At 29.8% G+C, this 13408-nt stretch overlaps 1 protein-coding gene across 2 annotated transcripts in view; it reads left to right on the plus strand.

Annotated features, from left to right (window-relative positions):
* Positions 1-13408, plus strand: part of LOC128391006 (synaptogenesis protein syg-2-like) — a 105566-nt gene that overhangs the window by 85379 nt on the left and 6779 nt on the right. For both annotated transcript variants that reach the window (XM_053350830.1, XM_053350831.1), the window contains one exon: positions 9829-10158. In XM_053350830.1, the coding sequence (XP_053206805.1) occupies positions 9829-10158 (330 nt within the window). The remainder of the gene's footprint in view (positions 1-9828; positions 10159-13408) is intronic.

Below are 13408 nucleotides of genomic sequence, written 5' to 3' on the forward strand. Positions count from 1 at the left end.
TCATGCTATTCATTCATTGTGATCTCATTAACTATTACAGATTAAGATAATTATTACTCTTAATTAGATTAAATTGTGTCTTGAGAAAAGTGTAACTGTCTCTGATCAATGGAAAAGGCTGTCCATCATCAGGAATGACCATTCGATATCTTTACTTAGATTTAGTAGAAAACGTTTTCCTGAATCTCAGCGTAATCGATAAAATTACTTCCGATCATTTCCTGAAACCTCAATGTTCAGAATTTTACAGAATCACAGGAAAAGATGATGAGAATGGAGAAGGAGGAGATGGAGACTTTGACAACGAAGGAAATAAAATGAGTATAATCAGAGAAGATGAAATAATTTTTCAGAAAAATATTCTCAGAACTTTTTTTTTCGAGCTTGAAAGTTAACATTGCAATTGAAAACCAAACAAAAAAATGTTTACTTTTGATACAAATTTCCCATCATCTCATCATCATCATCAAATCAATTTCCACCTTAATCATGTTACAATTGTATAGACTGTTAGATTATCATCGAGTATTATTATTATTATTAATAACTTTGTGGTTCTGAAGTAGGAAATAATTTCTATCTCAAAACATTTAACTTGCTCCTGAAGATGAAGAAAAAGTTATTAAGACATTAAGCATTTCGAAAAATTTTTAAGAATCTCATTTATCAGCTGGATAATAATGATGATTTACAATATCAACAGAGGAAAAATGGTTGTGGAGGATGAAAAAAGTAAAAGTTTCAAGTTTCAGGGTAAATTATTGAGGTTAGAATAGAAAATGGAAGTTCAATGGTTGTTGAATAGTTGAATAGACTGTAATTAATTTGTTGATTAGCTTTGAAAACTTACAAATATTGTTGCCGATTGTTTGATGATTAACTGTTGAACGATCTATTATCATGGTGGAAGAAAATGTTCACCATGATGAGGAGTAAATTTGATCCTTGATTGTTTTGGGTGAGGAATGAAAAGGTTGAGAAAATAAAGGAAAAAAAAGTGATCAAAATTTTCGCCTCTTCTTTTCCAATGATTCTATTCTTATCCATGATATGTGTGTGTATTATTTTCCTTTCCATGATAAAAGTTGATTCCATTTGTTATTGAACTTTTATCTCTTCCTTTTCTTTCACTGAAACTTTTTCTTGGGAATTGAAATTTAATTTCACTTACCCTGTGTGTGTGTGTTCACCATGAATGTTGATTGAGTTTAGTTGATTTTTAATGAGACAGAATGGTAATAATAAAAGAATAGGAGAAAAAATTTGAAAAAATTTCCAATTCCCTGTTGAGAGATAAGTCAGAATTTGATATTATTCTGAAATGTTCATACTCATGGTATCGATTAACAATATATTATAAATGATATCATGAGGAATACACAAAAAAAACTTGATAAGTTTTTTTCTTCATCATTTCATGAAAAATTAATAAATATTATCATGATAACATCATCACTATCATCTTATTCATGATGATTATCATGAATCCAGAACTATTCTTATTATCTTTTGAACTTTTTGCTCTTATTATCAATTGTTGATACCATGAAGAACCACAACTATTGAGATGTTTTTTTCTTCGTTTCCTTATTCAGGAAGCTCATGGTTTCCATATCTTACCAGTATTAACTTTAATATATTAATATGAAGAAAAAGGAAAAAGATTTCATGAGATTTGATCATTATTAGGATAGAGAAAGAAAATCATGAAAATTTCAAAGATAATTGAACATTGTGAAAGTTTCACTCTCATCATCATCATTACAAGCAAATGTCCCAGGAATATAAAAGGATTCACTAAATGATTTCTTTGAAATAACCATATTAAGATATCGCCATGAATTCTGATTCTTGAGTAAGATAATTGATTTAATCTGTTAGACAAAACGATAAAGGCTGACGAACAACAGAATTTCATAATCATCGTCAGAATCAACTATTACCTGAAAAATTCTATCCCCATGAAAACACATGAGAAACATTATAATCTGTGAAGTTTTGAAATTCCAATCCCCATGACATCCCATATATTTAAATGGGAAATAGTAAAACATAAAGTTCTGTAAAATATCATCATGATTATAATGATGATGTAACAACAATTTGACAATTCTAACCTTTTACTACTTTGATTAAATCGACTATCATTGAAACTAAATTCCCAATTTCAATTGTTGAGAATCTTGATCAATAAAGAAAAAGATTATTATTATTATATTTCCATTTCCATTTCAATTCCAAGATCACCCTGTAAGTATATTGATATAACTTTACCTCATTTAACTTGATATCTTGTCACATATTACACTTTACTTTTCACTCCTATTCCTTGTCCATGTTATCCTGATGATGATGATGACCATCAGCATCTTTACTACATAAGTAAAGAGTATTTTATCTTGTTCATCATCTGAGTTTCATCATGATGATAAAGACGTGACTGAGGGAGAGAGAGAGAGAAGAGAAAATAGTGAGTGAAAGGAAGAGTGAAAATTTTACTCACCTCCATTTATTTGATCCTCTTTCTCATCATCTTCTACCTTCATCCAACACGATCACCACCCAATTTAACCAATAGCAATCGTTTTGTTGACTTTGCAATGCCAAGGGTCATCATCAGAAAGTAAGTCTTTTGTTTAAAAGGACTTCTAGTCCTCATCATCATTATCCTCACTATTCAGTATATTATTACATCAATGTTGATGATGATGATGATAAGAAAGTGATCACTTGTTAGTATGCACACCTTGTATTCAGCTGATATTCAGAGTCTCATGTTACCTTTTTGTTTTTATCTCAAACTATCAATTATAAATACCATGTCATTAGCAATGGTCACTAATGGGCCAAAGGGTCAATAGCTATCATTTAATTAGCTAACAGTCATAATCTATGGGTCATTTTGTGTATCAATCAAATAAAAGAATTGAAAATTCGTTATTTTTGCTCTTGAATTATCAAATTATCGTTTATTTTTTCTTGTATTCTAATAATAATTTTATTATTTTGAGTTGAAATCGTTGAAATTAATGCTTCTTACACTATTATGATAAAAAAAATTGAATAAACAAACTTTGATATTTCATGGTGATGTCAATGATAAGCTGATTTATCAAATTGTTTCAACATGATAAATATTAACACAAAGTTTCAGAAACTTATGGATAAGAAATACAAAAAATTTCATCTTCCCTTTTTTTAGCCTCGTGTTTTGATAGACATTTAATTTGTGGCTCTCAAGACTGTCAATAACAGCTGAATAGATGAAAATCTCATGAAATCTCAGAAATACTAAGAACTGAACTGTATCTCTAGTGAAATTAAAGAGAAAATTCTGATGCGGAAACAAAAAAGTTATCATATTGCATCAAGTGATAACTTGAAGGGTGAGAACTTCATGAAGATGATGACAAAATATTTTCTTTCATGAGTTCTGATGATAAGGTTTATGATAACTGAGAATGAGATATATCAAAAAAAAAGTTTTCTGATTGAAAATTTTTGATAACTTTAAAAGGAAGGGATTTTGAAGCAAGTTTCTGACAAAATAAGTTCTTATTACATAATAAAATCAAAACGAATCACAATTTCCAAACAAACATGAAACTAAATATGATTATGTTTACAATTGTAACTATCAAATTGTCCCAATAATAATCAAATTAATGACAATCAAATTAATCAACAGAAAAATTATTCATCATTCATCATGATGATAACCAAGGTCTCAAAATAATCTTCATGTATTTAACTGAATAGTTTTTGTTTTAAATGTGAAGGGAGAAGAGAGAGAGAGAGAGAGATGGGAAGTTAGTATGAAAATAGCCATTGAGTGGTGGGTGGTGGAAATGATTGAGAAGGAGAATAAGTTGAACAAATTGATTCTTCGAATTTGGAACTTGAAACCAAAGTGTTCTTTTAATTACATGATGAGCCATCTTATTCCTTGATTCTTATTTGGAACCACTCAATGTTTCGATTGTCATTTGATCACAGATCTGATGAAGCAAATTGTGCAATTTATTTGGCTTTATTGCTTATAATAGTTTTCTAGCTAATGGTAACTGTAAGAATCAGAGTGATGATGATGGAGATAAGGTTGAGGATGAGGGTAAGAGGGATGGTGAATATGAGGCAATCCCTTTGAAACCTTTTTTTTTTTCCTTTTCTTCATCATCCCTTGATACAATTTATCTTTCAATTGATTCAACTCTGAAGAAGGAGAGAGACGAGGAGGGAGAGGCCCTCGCAACCCTTAGTGTCTCTTTTTCTCCCTCCGTGTGCATCTTTCCTCTTCCTCTTCATCCATTATCCCTTCTGGTCATTATCAGCTATTTACTCTTCCTCTTAGCAAGTAAACTTTTCCTTTTACTTATATTTTAAGGTAAACATCTGATTGTCGACAAATTAATTAGGTCAACATTAACTGGACACCCACAGAAGTATTATTTAATAGTTGATAGTTTTTTCATCTTATTAGTATACATTTGATCAAATCATCTGTCAACCATAAGCTGTTGGCTGACCAGTCAATCAAGTCAAAAAAAAGTTAATCATCCAAATCCAATGGACAAGAGTGGGAGGAAAATTTGAAACAATTGAACCAATAAAGTGGATACTAAACTTAGAAACAAAATTCTGATTAAACCGATCCCCTTTAGTTTTATGGGTAGACTATGGATCTCATGGAGAATTGAAAGTTCTTGATAATCTGAGCACAATTTAAAGCTGTTTGATATAATTTCTGGTTCCACATGAATGCTAAGATATTATCGTTTATAGTTGAATCTCTGGGTATCATCGGCCTCCTATTCTGATAGTTTACTTTGATCAGCTCGGTTACATCTCTACTCTGAAAGGTAGAGATAATCTGACTCCCAATAGTTTACCAGTGTTTCAGGTGAGCAATTAACCAACAGGGGAATGGAATTAATCATTCAAACCATTGTACTGACTCAAGTTCAAATACTCAATCATGAGACAACATGATGTTATATCTCATCATGAAAATTTTGTTCCGCTCACCAAGTATTCAGATACCATTACACTAGAGCAAAGATTTTTGATGGAAAGAGTAGGGAGAACAGAGTTCATGTTCTTTCAGAACTTTTTTATAAATTCCAGAATTTTTTTATCTTCTATCAGCATGAAGAATTTTTTCTTGCTTCTCTATCATCTTTGACTCGGTCTCAATTTATTTTCCATCTGATCTTATCTCTAATGAGCTCTGGGATTTCATCCTGTTATTTATTTTGATTCGATTCACTTGTTAGATCATCAAATTTTATCATGTTCGTCATCATGGTTATCAAAATATTCAAAGACTAAACAAACATCAGTCCAAATGAACCCGAAATTGATTAATATCTGAACCCACTCAATGAATCTCAACAAGATTAAATTAAATCACATAACATGATCAAACAATTCATCTTAATCAAAATCTAATTAGCATAATCACCAAATGATTTATCGTATGTATAAATAAATGAATCGTTAATTTAATACAGACCATGAAAAATAATTGGGAATTGAAACAAAACCGGAAGAAAAGTCTTAAAAAAAAATAACTAAGCTCAGATAGATTCTGATGATGGTCAAATTCAGTTGATGATGACCATGAAAAGACAACAAAGTGATAATCATTAAATCCAAGATAATCTAATTTACGGTTCCAATAACTGATCTGATTCTGGTAATGGTGACATTTTTTTACTTTATATCCCAGAAATACATTAACCATTAATGTTATCATGATAAAAGGAGTTTCTTTTGATAAGGTTAATAGTCAGAGATTTGACCTGGTCAGTTACAAGTTATTGGAGAAATGATTTTGACCTCTACAAGTAAATTGATCCATGTTTTGATGATAATCTTTAATCATCATTATCTGTCCCACGTTAATCCAATAATTGGAACATAATTGGGATCATCATCTGCCAAAATCATTAACAGAATTAGTGGGAAACATAATTTTTCCTCTGTCAACATAATCAAAGTTAATTGCAATTAACTTTCATTCCAAACCCGTAAATTCAATACTATCCGAGGAATAACAATACGGTCAACAATTTAACTCTTTAGATTCAACTGTTAATTGTTAACAATTTAAACTGATTTGGTTTCTCTCGATCTTTGTATTAGCAAGTCTTTAGTTTCGCTTCAATTGTATCTTTAATCTCTGCAACAATTAACTAATGAGGAAAACTTTGCATTCTCTTGTGTATATTGACAGAGGTTTTTTTTTCATCTGTTTCCTCATTATCATTGTAACAATTAACTTGATCATCGTCATCATCAAATTAACTCAAGTTAATTACCTTTCTGTTGTTTTATTATGAATGTTAATTCATGATAAATCAGAGATTTGAAACCAGAACTTGTTTGAATAACAAAAAAAAAGAAATGAAAGAAAAAAAATATTTTCGAGTTTTTTTTTCACCAATTTTGAAAGTTCTGATGAACTCAGTTCTAAATCATAACTATTGCGATCTCGTTTTCGTTGAGGAAAAAAAATCTCCCTGAACATTGGGTGGTTTTTTTTTCTTCTGAAATTAATTGCCGAGCAAATTTCCAGAACTTTTAATCTAACTGATTTCTATTAAAATGATTACTTTGCCTCTAAATGAACCATGAAAATCCTTCTCGTAATCTAATCCTGAATTGAATAGGAAACGCCAATGATAATTAACTTTAATTTAGTTCATTAAATTTTTAATGATAACTATTATAAACTTTAATTGTGAATGCAAAACTTGTAATGAAAAAAAATTGAGCCCTACAAACATTTATTATAAATTTGATTTAGTAAATTACATTTTTGCAAGTTAATTAACGGGACCATGAATAAGTTTAATTTGATTAAAAATCAAGTAAAGTGTGTGAAAAGTTATTAATTATTAATTGTAACAATTAGTAGCTACTATTTGATTATGATTGAAGTTGATTCGGTTCAATGGTCAAGTGTAATTGACTTTAATCAAATGATTAACTCCTTCCGTTTTAAATCATTATCATTAAGGTTCATGTTCATTCAGTTTCAATTAGCATTTCAGTTGACTCATGATGATGAAAATCATGATAATGATGATGAAGATAATTCATGATAATAATGATCAGATAGAAAATGTTTATAATCACAAACGGATGTTAAGGTAAATTACATGGAAACGGAAACTCTTTGCGATAAGTATAACAAAGAAATGTTAATGATTGATGAAAAAAGAAGCTGAAAAAACATTGGGAATGAAAAAAGTTCCAAAAGAATTCAGGGTTAGCATGATAATAGGAATTGTTTATGATAATTATCTGAAAGAAAAGATAATAATAATAATGAAAGTTATGATGGTGAAGAAAATAGTTTAGAGTAAATTAGTTCAGAAGCCTCATGGAAATCACATGGAATTGAAAATGTAGATTGGGAATTGATTATTTATCCGCTTGTATTCAGTTCAGTTGGGCAGAAAATTCTGATAGCAATATGAATTCGGTATGAATCTGAGTAAATTGAGTTAAGTAAATGGTTGGTTGATATGAAGATAAGAAAGATGATAAATTGAAAGATGATCATGAAACCGGTGGTGGGTGAGTATAGTTAGAGGAAGAGTAAAAGGATAAATGTTTACAAATAACTCGAAATAAGTTTGATGAAATTTTTGAATAAGAAATAAGAGTAAATAAAAACTGATGAAAAGAATTGAAATTCATCATCATCTTTGTCATTTTTTACTTTTCTTTTCCAGAAATCTATTTGTCTTCCTAAGCCATGTAACTTTTTCACTTTCTACATGGAATATGAATTCAAATAGTATTCGAATAAATCATAAAATCAAAATAAGCAAACTCCAAACTCATTTCGAAGTAAAATGATCGAAAAGTAAATATTTCGAAACGCAGATATTTTCTCAAGTCGAAAGACTATTTCTACTTTTCTACAGAATTCCAAGTTTACATCCAAGTTATAGTCGAATAGATATTATCTATTACTGTATCGAGATTTATCTCAATGTATTGATAACTAAGACGATGATAGGGTTGCACCTAAACAATTAACAGATTAGAAGATGAGAATCACTTGATATTGTAAAAGAAAGTGAAGATAATATTAATTCATTCATGATAATATTCAGTTATCAGCGTTTGATGATAATTATTGATGGCAAGAGTTTTGGCAATACTTAACTGGCCTGTTGAAAGATGAAGGTCATTGGGCTTTTGGTGACCTTGTATGTTTAGAGGTCAATCCCATGAAAAAGAACAATTGAAAACATTTGTATTCACCGAAATTTCAGATAATTGTGAAATGGAAAAAAATTTCTCAAATGAATGAAATATACAAATTTGGGTATTTAATTTGGAAAATTTTGTTTCCATGTCATTGGATCGGTTCATTATGCTCCCATTGATATTCATTTTCAATTGATTCCAGTTACATGAATAATGATAAAGCGTAACATTAATAAACTTGAAGGGTTCTAAGATTTCATTGAACTGAAATCAGAATAAATGAAATATTAATAATACCAATTCAGGGTAAACTTTTTCTTTCCACCTGATTGTTATTGTTATTATTATCATCATGTTGTAGTAAATGATGATATATATATATATAAGTTTCCAGCATGTTTTTCATCGTGTTTATAATGATGATCATGATGATACACTTGAATTTGTTCAGAGATGGACGTTACCCTGAAATCAGAGATTTTAGATTAGATACTCAACAAAGTTAATAACGAGTGTTTATTTATTTAACATACAAAACCCTATGAGTTTGACGTAAACATTTTTTATTATCATATTTCAGCCATATTGAATATCACCATAATAATAACACTGAACCACTCTGACTAATAAAAAAATACATAGTTGATTGTGATGAGATGATAAGTTAAATGTTACACAAAGTTAAATCATCATCATGACTGTTTATTTATAGAGTGATACTTACAGGGTATTCCAGGCTGATTCTTGTTTATCTGAAACATACAGGGAATTGTATTACTTTAGGTGAAGTTATTTTCTCTCAGTCTTCAACTTTTACTAATTAGTAATTAGTTGATTGTTGTAATTTGCTGAAAGGTTAATGTTTCACTTGGTTGACTATTCCATGATAACCTCCATGATAAAAAGTTGAGGTTATAACCTTGACTCATATGACCTAAAGGTTATCATTGAGAAAAAAACATCGATTATCAAAATTTTACCATTGGAATGTCAATTATTATTTCGAGTTGAGTGACCTTCAAGTTATTCTGGCTCAAGAATCGTCTTATATTGTCATAAAACTAGAAGAATAACTTTTAATCGTCAAGTGCTCATCTCGAATCTCAAAATTATCCACTTTCGAATTAATTAGGTATTTATTATTTCGAATTGAATCGAATTGTTGAACCATCTTGATGTTAGTATAAGAAGATGATGAAAATGATGAGTGATGACGAAAAGAGATAATCAATAAATCGAGATGACCAGTGGACAACAATGAACATGACAAGTACATGTTTTGATGGGAAAAAAATGTCCAACATGTCAAGAGACGAGGTCAAAGATGAAAATGTCATATCTTGAATAGTCTTGTATCATTGATGACTTTTCGTGGTACCAATGGATGTCCAGTGGCATTTTGTTTTTTGTCACCAACTGAAAATGACAAATTCAATGAGAATAAGCAAAAAACCGTATGAAACAATTTAAATAGTAATCAAGTGTTTGTATTGTTTGTAATATTATGGATTATTAAACAGCTAAAGGTCATTATGGTCACTTTTGGTTCAATGATTTTCCAATTAATTGATTTATAATCTTCTAAACATTGTCCACTTCTAGGTTGGCCTCAGTATATCGCTATCGTCGGTACCAATACTGACCTTCACTGTAACACAACCTCACCCACTAAAGATGATTCAGTTGCCTTAATCCTTTGGTACAAAGATGACATTGGTCATCCTTTATACTCAATTGATGCCCGATCAAGTGATAATTTATCTGAAGCGAAACACTTTTCGAGCACTGAAAGAGCAAAGCTAAATTTAACCGATTCTATTTCGGTACTGACCTTATCTCCGGTCAAAGAGCAAGACTCAGGGGAGTATCGATGTAGAGTTGACTTTAAACGTGGCCGAACAATCAATAGATTTTTGAATTTTCAAGTTATTGGTAAGTAATTAATTCATCTAAATTATTAATCCTCTTTTGTTTTGTTTCCAACCCAATTAATTATCTAAAAATCTGATTGAAATGGTTATCCAGAAAAAAATAGTCTAGTTAATTGTGATCATTAATATTTAAATCATAATGTAATTTGATTTCTAGACTCAATCAACTTAATCAAACACAATCAATAGTTAATCATAAAACTGGATAGTAAAAAAAAAACTTAAATCTCTTCTCGACTATTGTAAATTATTAATCAAGTTAATTGTTGTTTGCTGGTTGATTGGGTTTTTGTTTTGTTTTATTGGTTTTGTCTTAATTGTTTACCAACTGTTCATGTATTGATTAGAATTAGTCTGGTGAAAGAGGCTCAATTGCCAGTTATAAACCAGGAATTAATTCCTAGAGTGATGATGCTTGATTATTTTAATAACTCGATAACAATCATTTTGATGATGATACAATGGACATCAATTGACTGTCAGAACTCAAGAAAGTTCAATTGTGTTCTAGCAATCCAACTCTCTCTCTCTCTCTCTCTCTTAGAGTCAATGAATTCTCATCCATCAATCAGAGTTGACATGAGATTTTTTTCCATGATCATCATTAACGTATTTGAATGATAAAAGATGATGATGATCACCATCATCGTCATCTTCATGAAGATGAAAACATGAGGATGAATCTCATCTGATTAAATCATGAACTGAGAGAGAGAGAGAGGAAAATTATCTACTATAAGAGATTCCGTGGATAAAGAACAAGAATAGAAACTGAAGATCGAAAAGGAAAAAAACGAACTACGTAATACAAAAGTAATGGACACTCTTTATCCTCTTTCTATTTTCATCTTTTTTTTCATCCATCATCAAAATGAAGATGATAATCATTGATCATCATGAATTTCCATGCAATTGGGAATATTTTTCCCTGATTATCATGCCAATAAACACTAAAAGGCTTATGTAAATATTTACGTTTACGTTTTACCTTCTCTTTTTGTCCCTTTTGTTTTTGTCCATTTGTTTATTTTTCTTTTCAATCATCATCATCATCATCTTTATCTTTATCATCCTCATCATTTTAGCTTTATCTATATCTCAAGATAAGTAATCATCGTTTGATATTGAAGATTAAACTTGAAACAATCTAAATAGGAAACAAAATATCACCAGTGTAGCAATAATATGGATCATTATCTTAAGATTATCAATCTAATATTTCATCTCAGAATTGTCAATGTCACCTGAGTTACTCAACCTGCCATGATGGTGATAATAATGAAAGGAAAATAATAACAGTTGATAGATATTAGTTGAATCATCATGAAAAAAAAGATGAAAAGCTTCAAGAATTGAAATACATCATGTTCCAAATGAGAAAAAAACATTCAGAGAATTGAAGATGAGAAAATAAGAAGAAAAAAAATTATTATCTTAATAATAATTGAAGAACTGAAATTGAAGGTGTAACAAGATGATAATGTTGACAAAAGAGGTGATGATGAGGATGATGAGCATGATGATGATTATGGAAAATCAAGTTGAAATAATTTCGTTCAGTTGGAATATGAATCTTCAAATGAATGCTAAGCTGAGCAGAAAATAGTTTCAAGATTGAAAATGGAGGAAAAAAAAGAAAGTAAAATTTTATCTTCTCTTTCTTTCTCTATTTCCTTTTCTTCCAAGGCGATGATGTTCATCAGAATCATGAGAATGAGAATGATGAAAGTTTTGAAATTCTGTTGAATCAATTGGAAATTCAATGAAATGAATTAACTCTTTTTTAGATTTCTTAATACATCGGATTTGAAATCTCTTTTTTTTCCAAATTCTCATAAGAACCATAAATAAATACACCAACTAATCATATTACATGATATTGATTCTGAACATTTCAATTCCATGTCATGATGGAATGGTAGCTATTCTCCCCAACCCCTTTTGTATATGTGTTCATATTTGATAACAAAGTTTTTTTTCCTTCTTTCTTCATGATTCAGGGTTATTCCAATTGAAAGAAGGTAAAATGTTTCTCAGAATTCAACAGAATTATTAAGTTATCATCTTCTGGTAACAATGGAGGATAATAGTCATGTAATCAAAAGTTAATCGTAAATTGTTGGGTTAATCTGATGAATTGAAACTTTGTTTGGTTTGGTTAATTTAGAGAAACAACAAGAACTTTTTTTTTCATCTCTTCCATAATTTCCGCCAGAATTTATTGAATTCATCTCATCTGATAAACTTTCCTTACCATGAGAATCATGATTATTTGTTTCAGATGTTGATCCATATTTCAATGTACCCATTTGGAATTGATAACAATCAGCTAATTGTTATATTAGACTTATGGGATATCCAACATGAGTATTGATCCGATCAATTCAATTGAAGCTTAACCATTTACTCAACTTAGAACTTTGTTTTGGAGAGTTCGAAATCATTTGGTAATTTCATTGGAGGTTCTTGAATTTTATCGAACTGTTATTCTGCTTTTCTCTCTCATGTTAAGTTAAGAACTTTTTTTTTCCTCAAATCATATTCAGTAAATTGTTGTTTTACTCGATTTTGTTTAAGTGTTTGGTTAATGTTATCAATTTGACTGTTACAGTTTAGTAAATTGAAATCAAGATTCTGATGTTACCATTAGATTTGTTTCTCTGTTACTATTTTATGTTCAATTTTAAATCACTTTGAATTGATTTCCGTTCAAATATTGAACGATTGTGATGACGAGTGATGTTGCTATTTTTTTCCGTGAGAATCATGATCAGGGGAGAAGTCTGAGAACATCTCATGAGGCTTGTTTTGGGAAAAATTTCCTCTATTTCAGCTTAAAGTTGTTTTCTCTTATGTTTTTTGGTTTCTTCATCTTCATCCCAACTGAATTTCCTTTCAAATTTTTTTTCTCTCTCTTTCTGATTAATGTTTAATGTTTACTCGTCTTAAGCATCTTCATCCTCATAATCATCATGATACTCATTACATTTCAGTTTCATCTTATCTTTTTACACATAAAATAGATGATAACATGATAAAGATATAAACAGAATAAAAATCAAATCCAAATTAAACATGAATCGTTTTCCATCCTCATCCTCTTTCCCTTTCTCTCTCTGACATCATTATTATCATCATTTTAAGATGATTAGGGAAGTAAATAGTTAGACAAGTTGGAAGATAAATTTCGCCTTGAAAATGTCATGAGATCCTGAACTCTGATTAGAAATGAATCAGAATCTTCATCAGTT

Source organism: Panonychus citri, unplaced genomic scaffold (genome assembly GCF_014898815.1).
Source record: "Panonychus citri isolate SS breed McGregor unplaced genomic scaffold, ASM1489881v1 Contig00134, whole genome shotgun sequence".
Classification (NCBI taxonomy): Eukaryota; Metazoa; Arthropoda; class Arachnida; order Trombidiformes; family Tetranychidae; genus Panonychus; species Panonychus citri.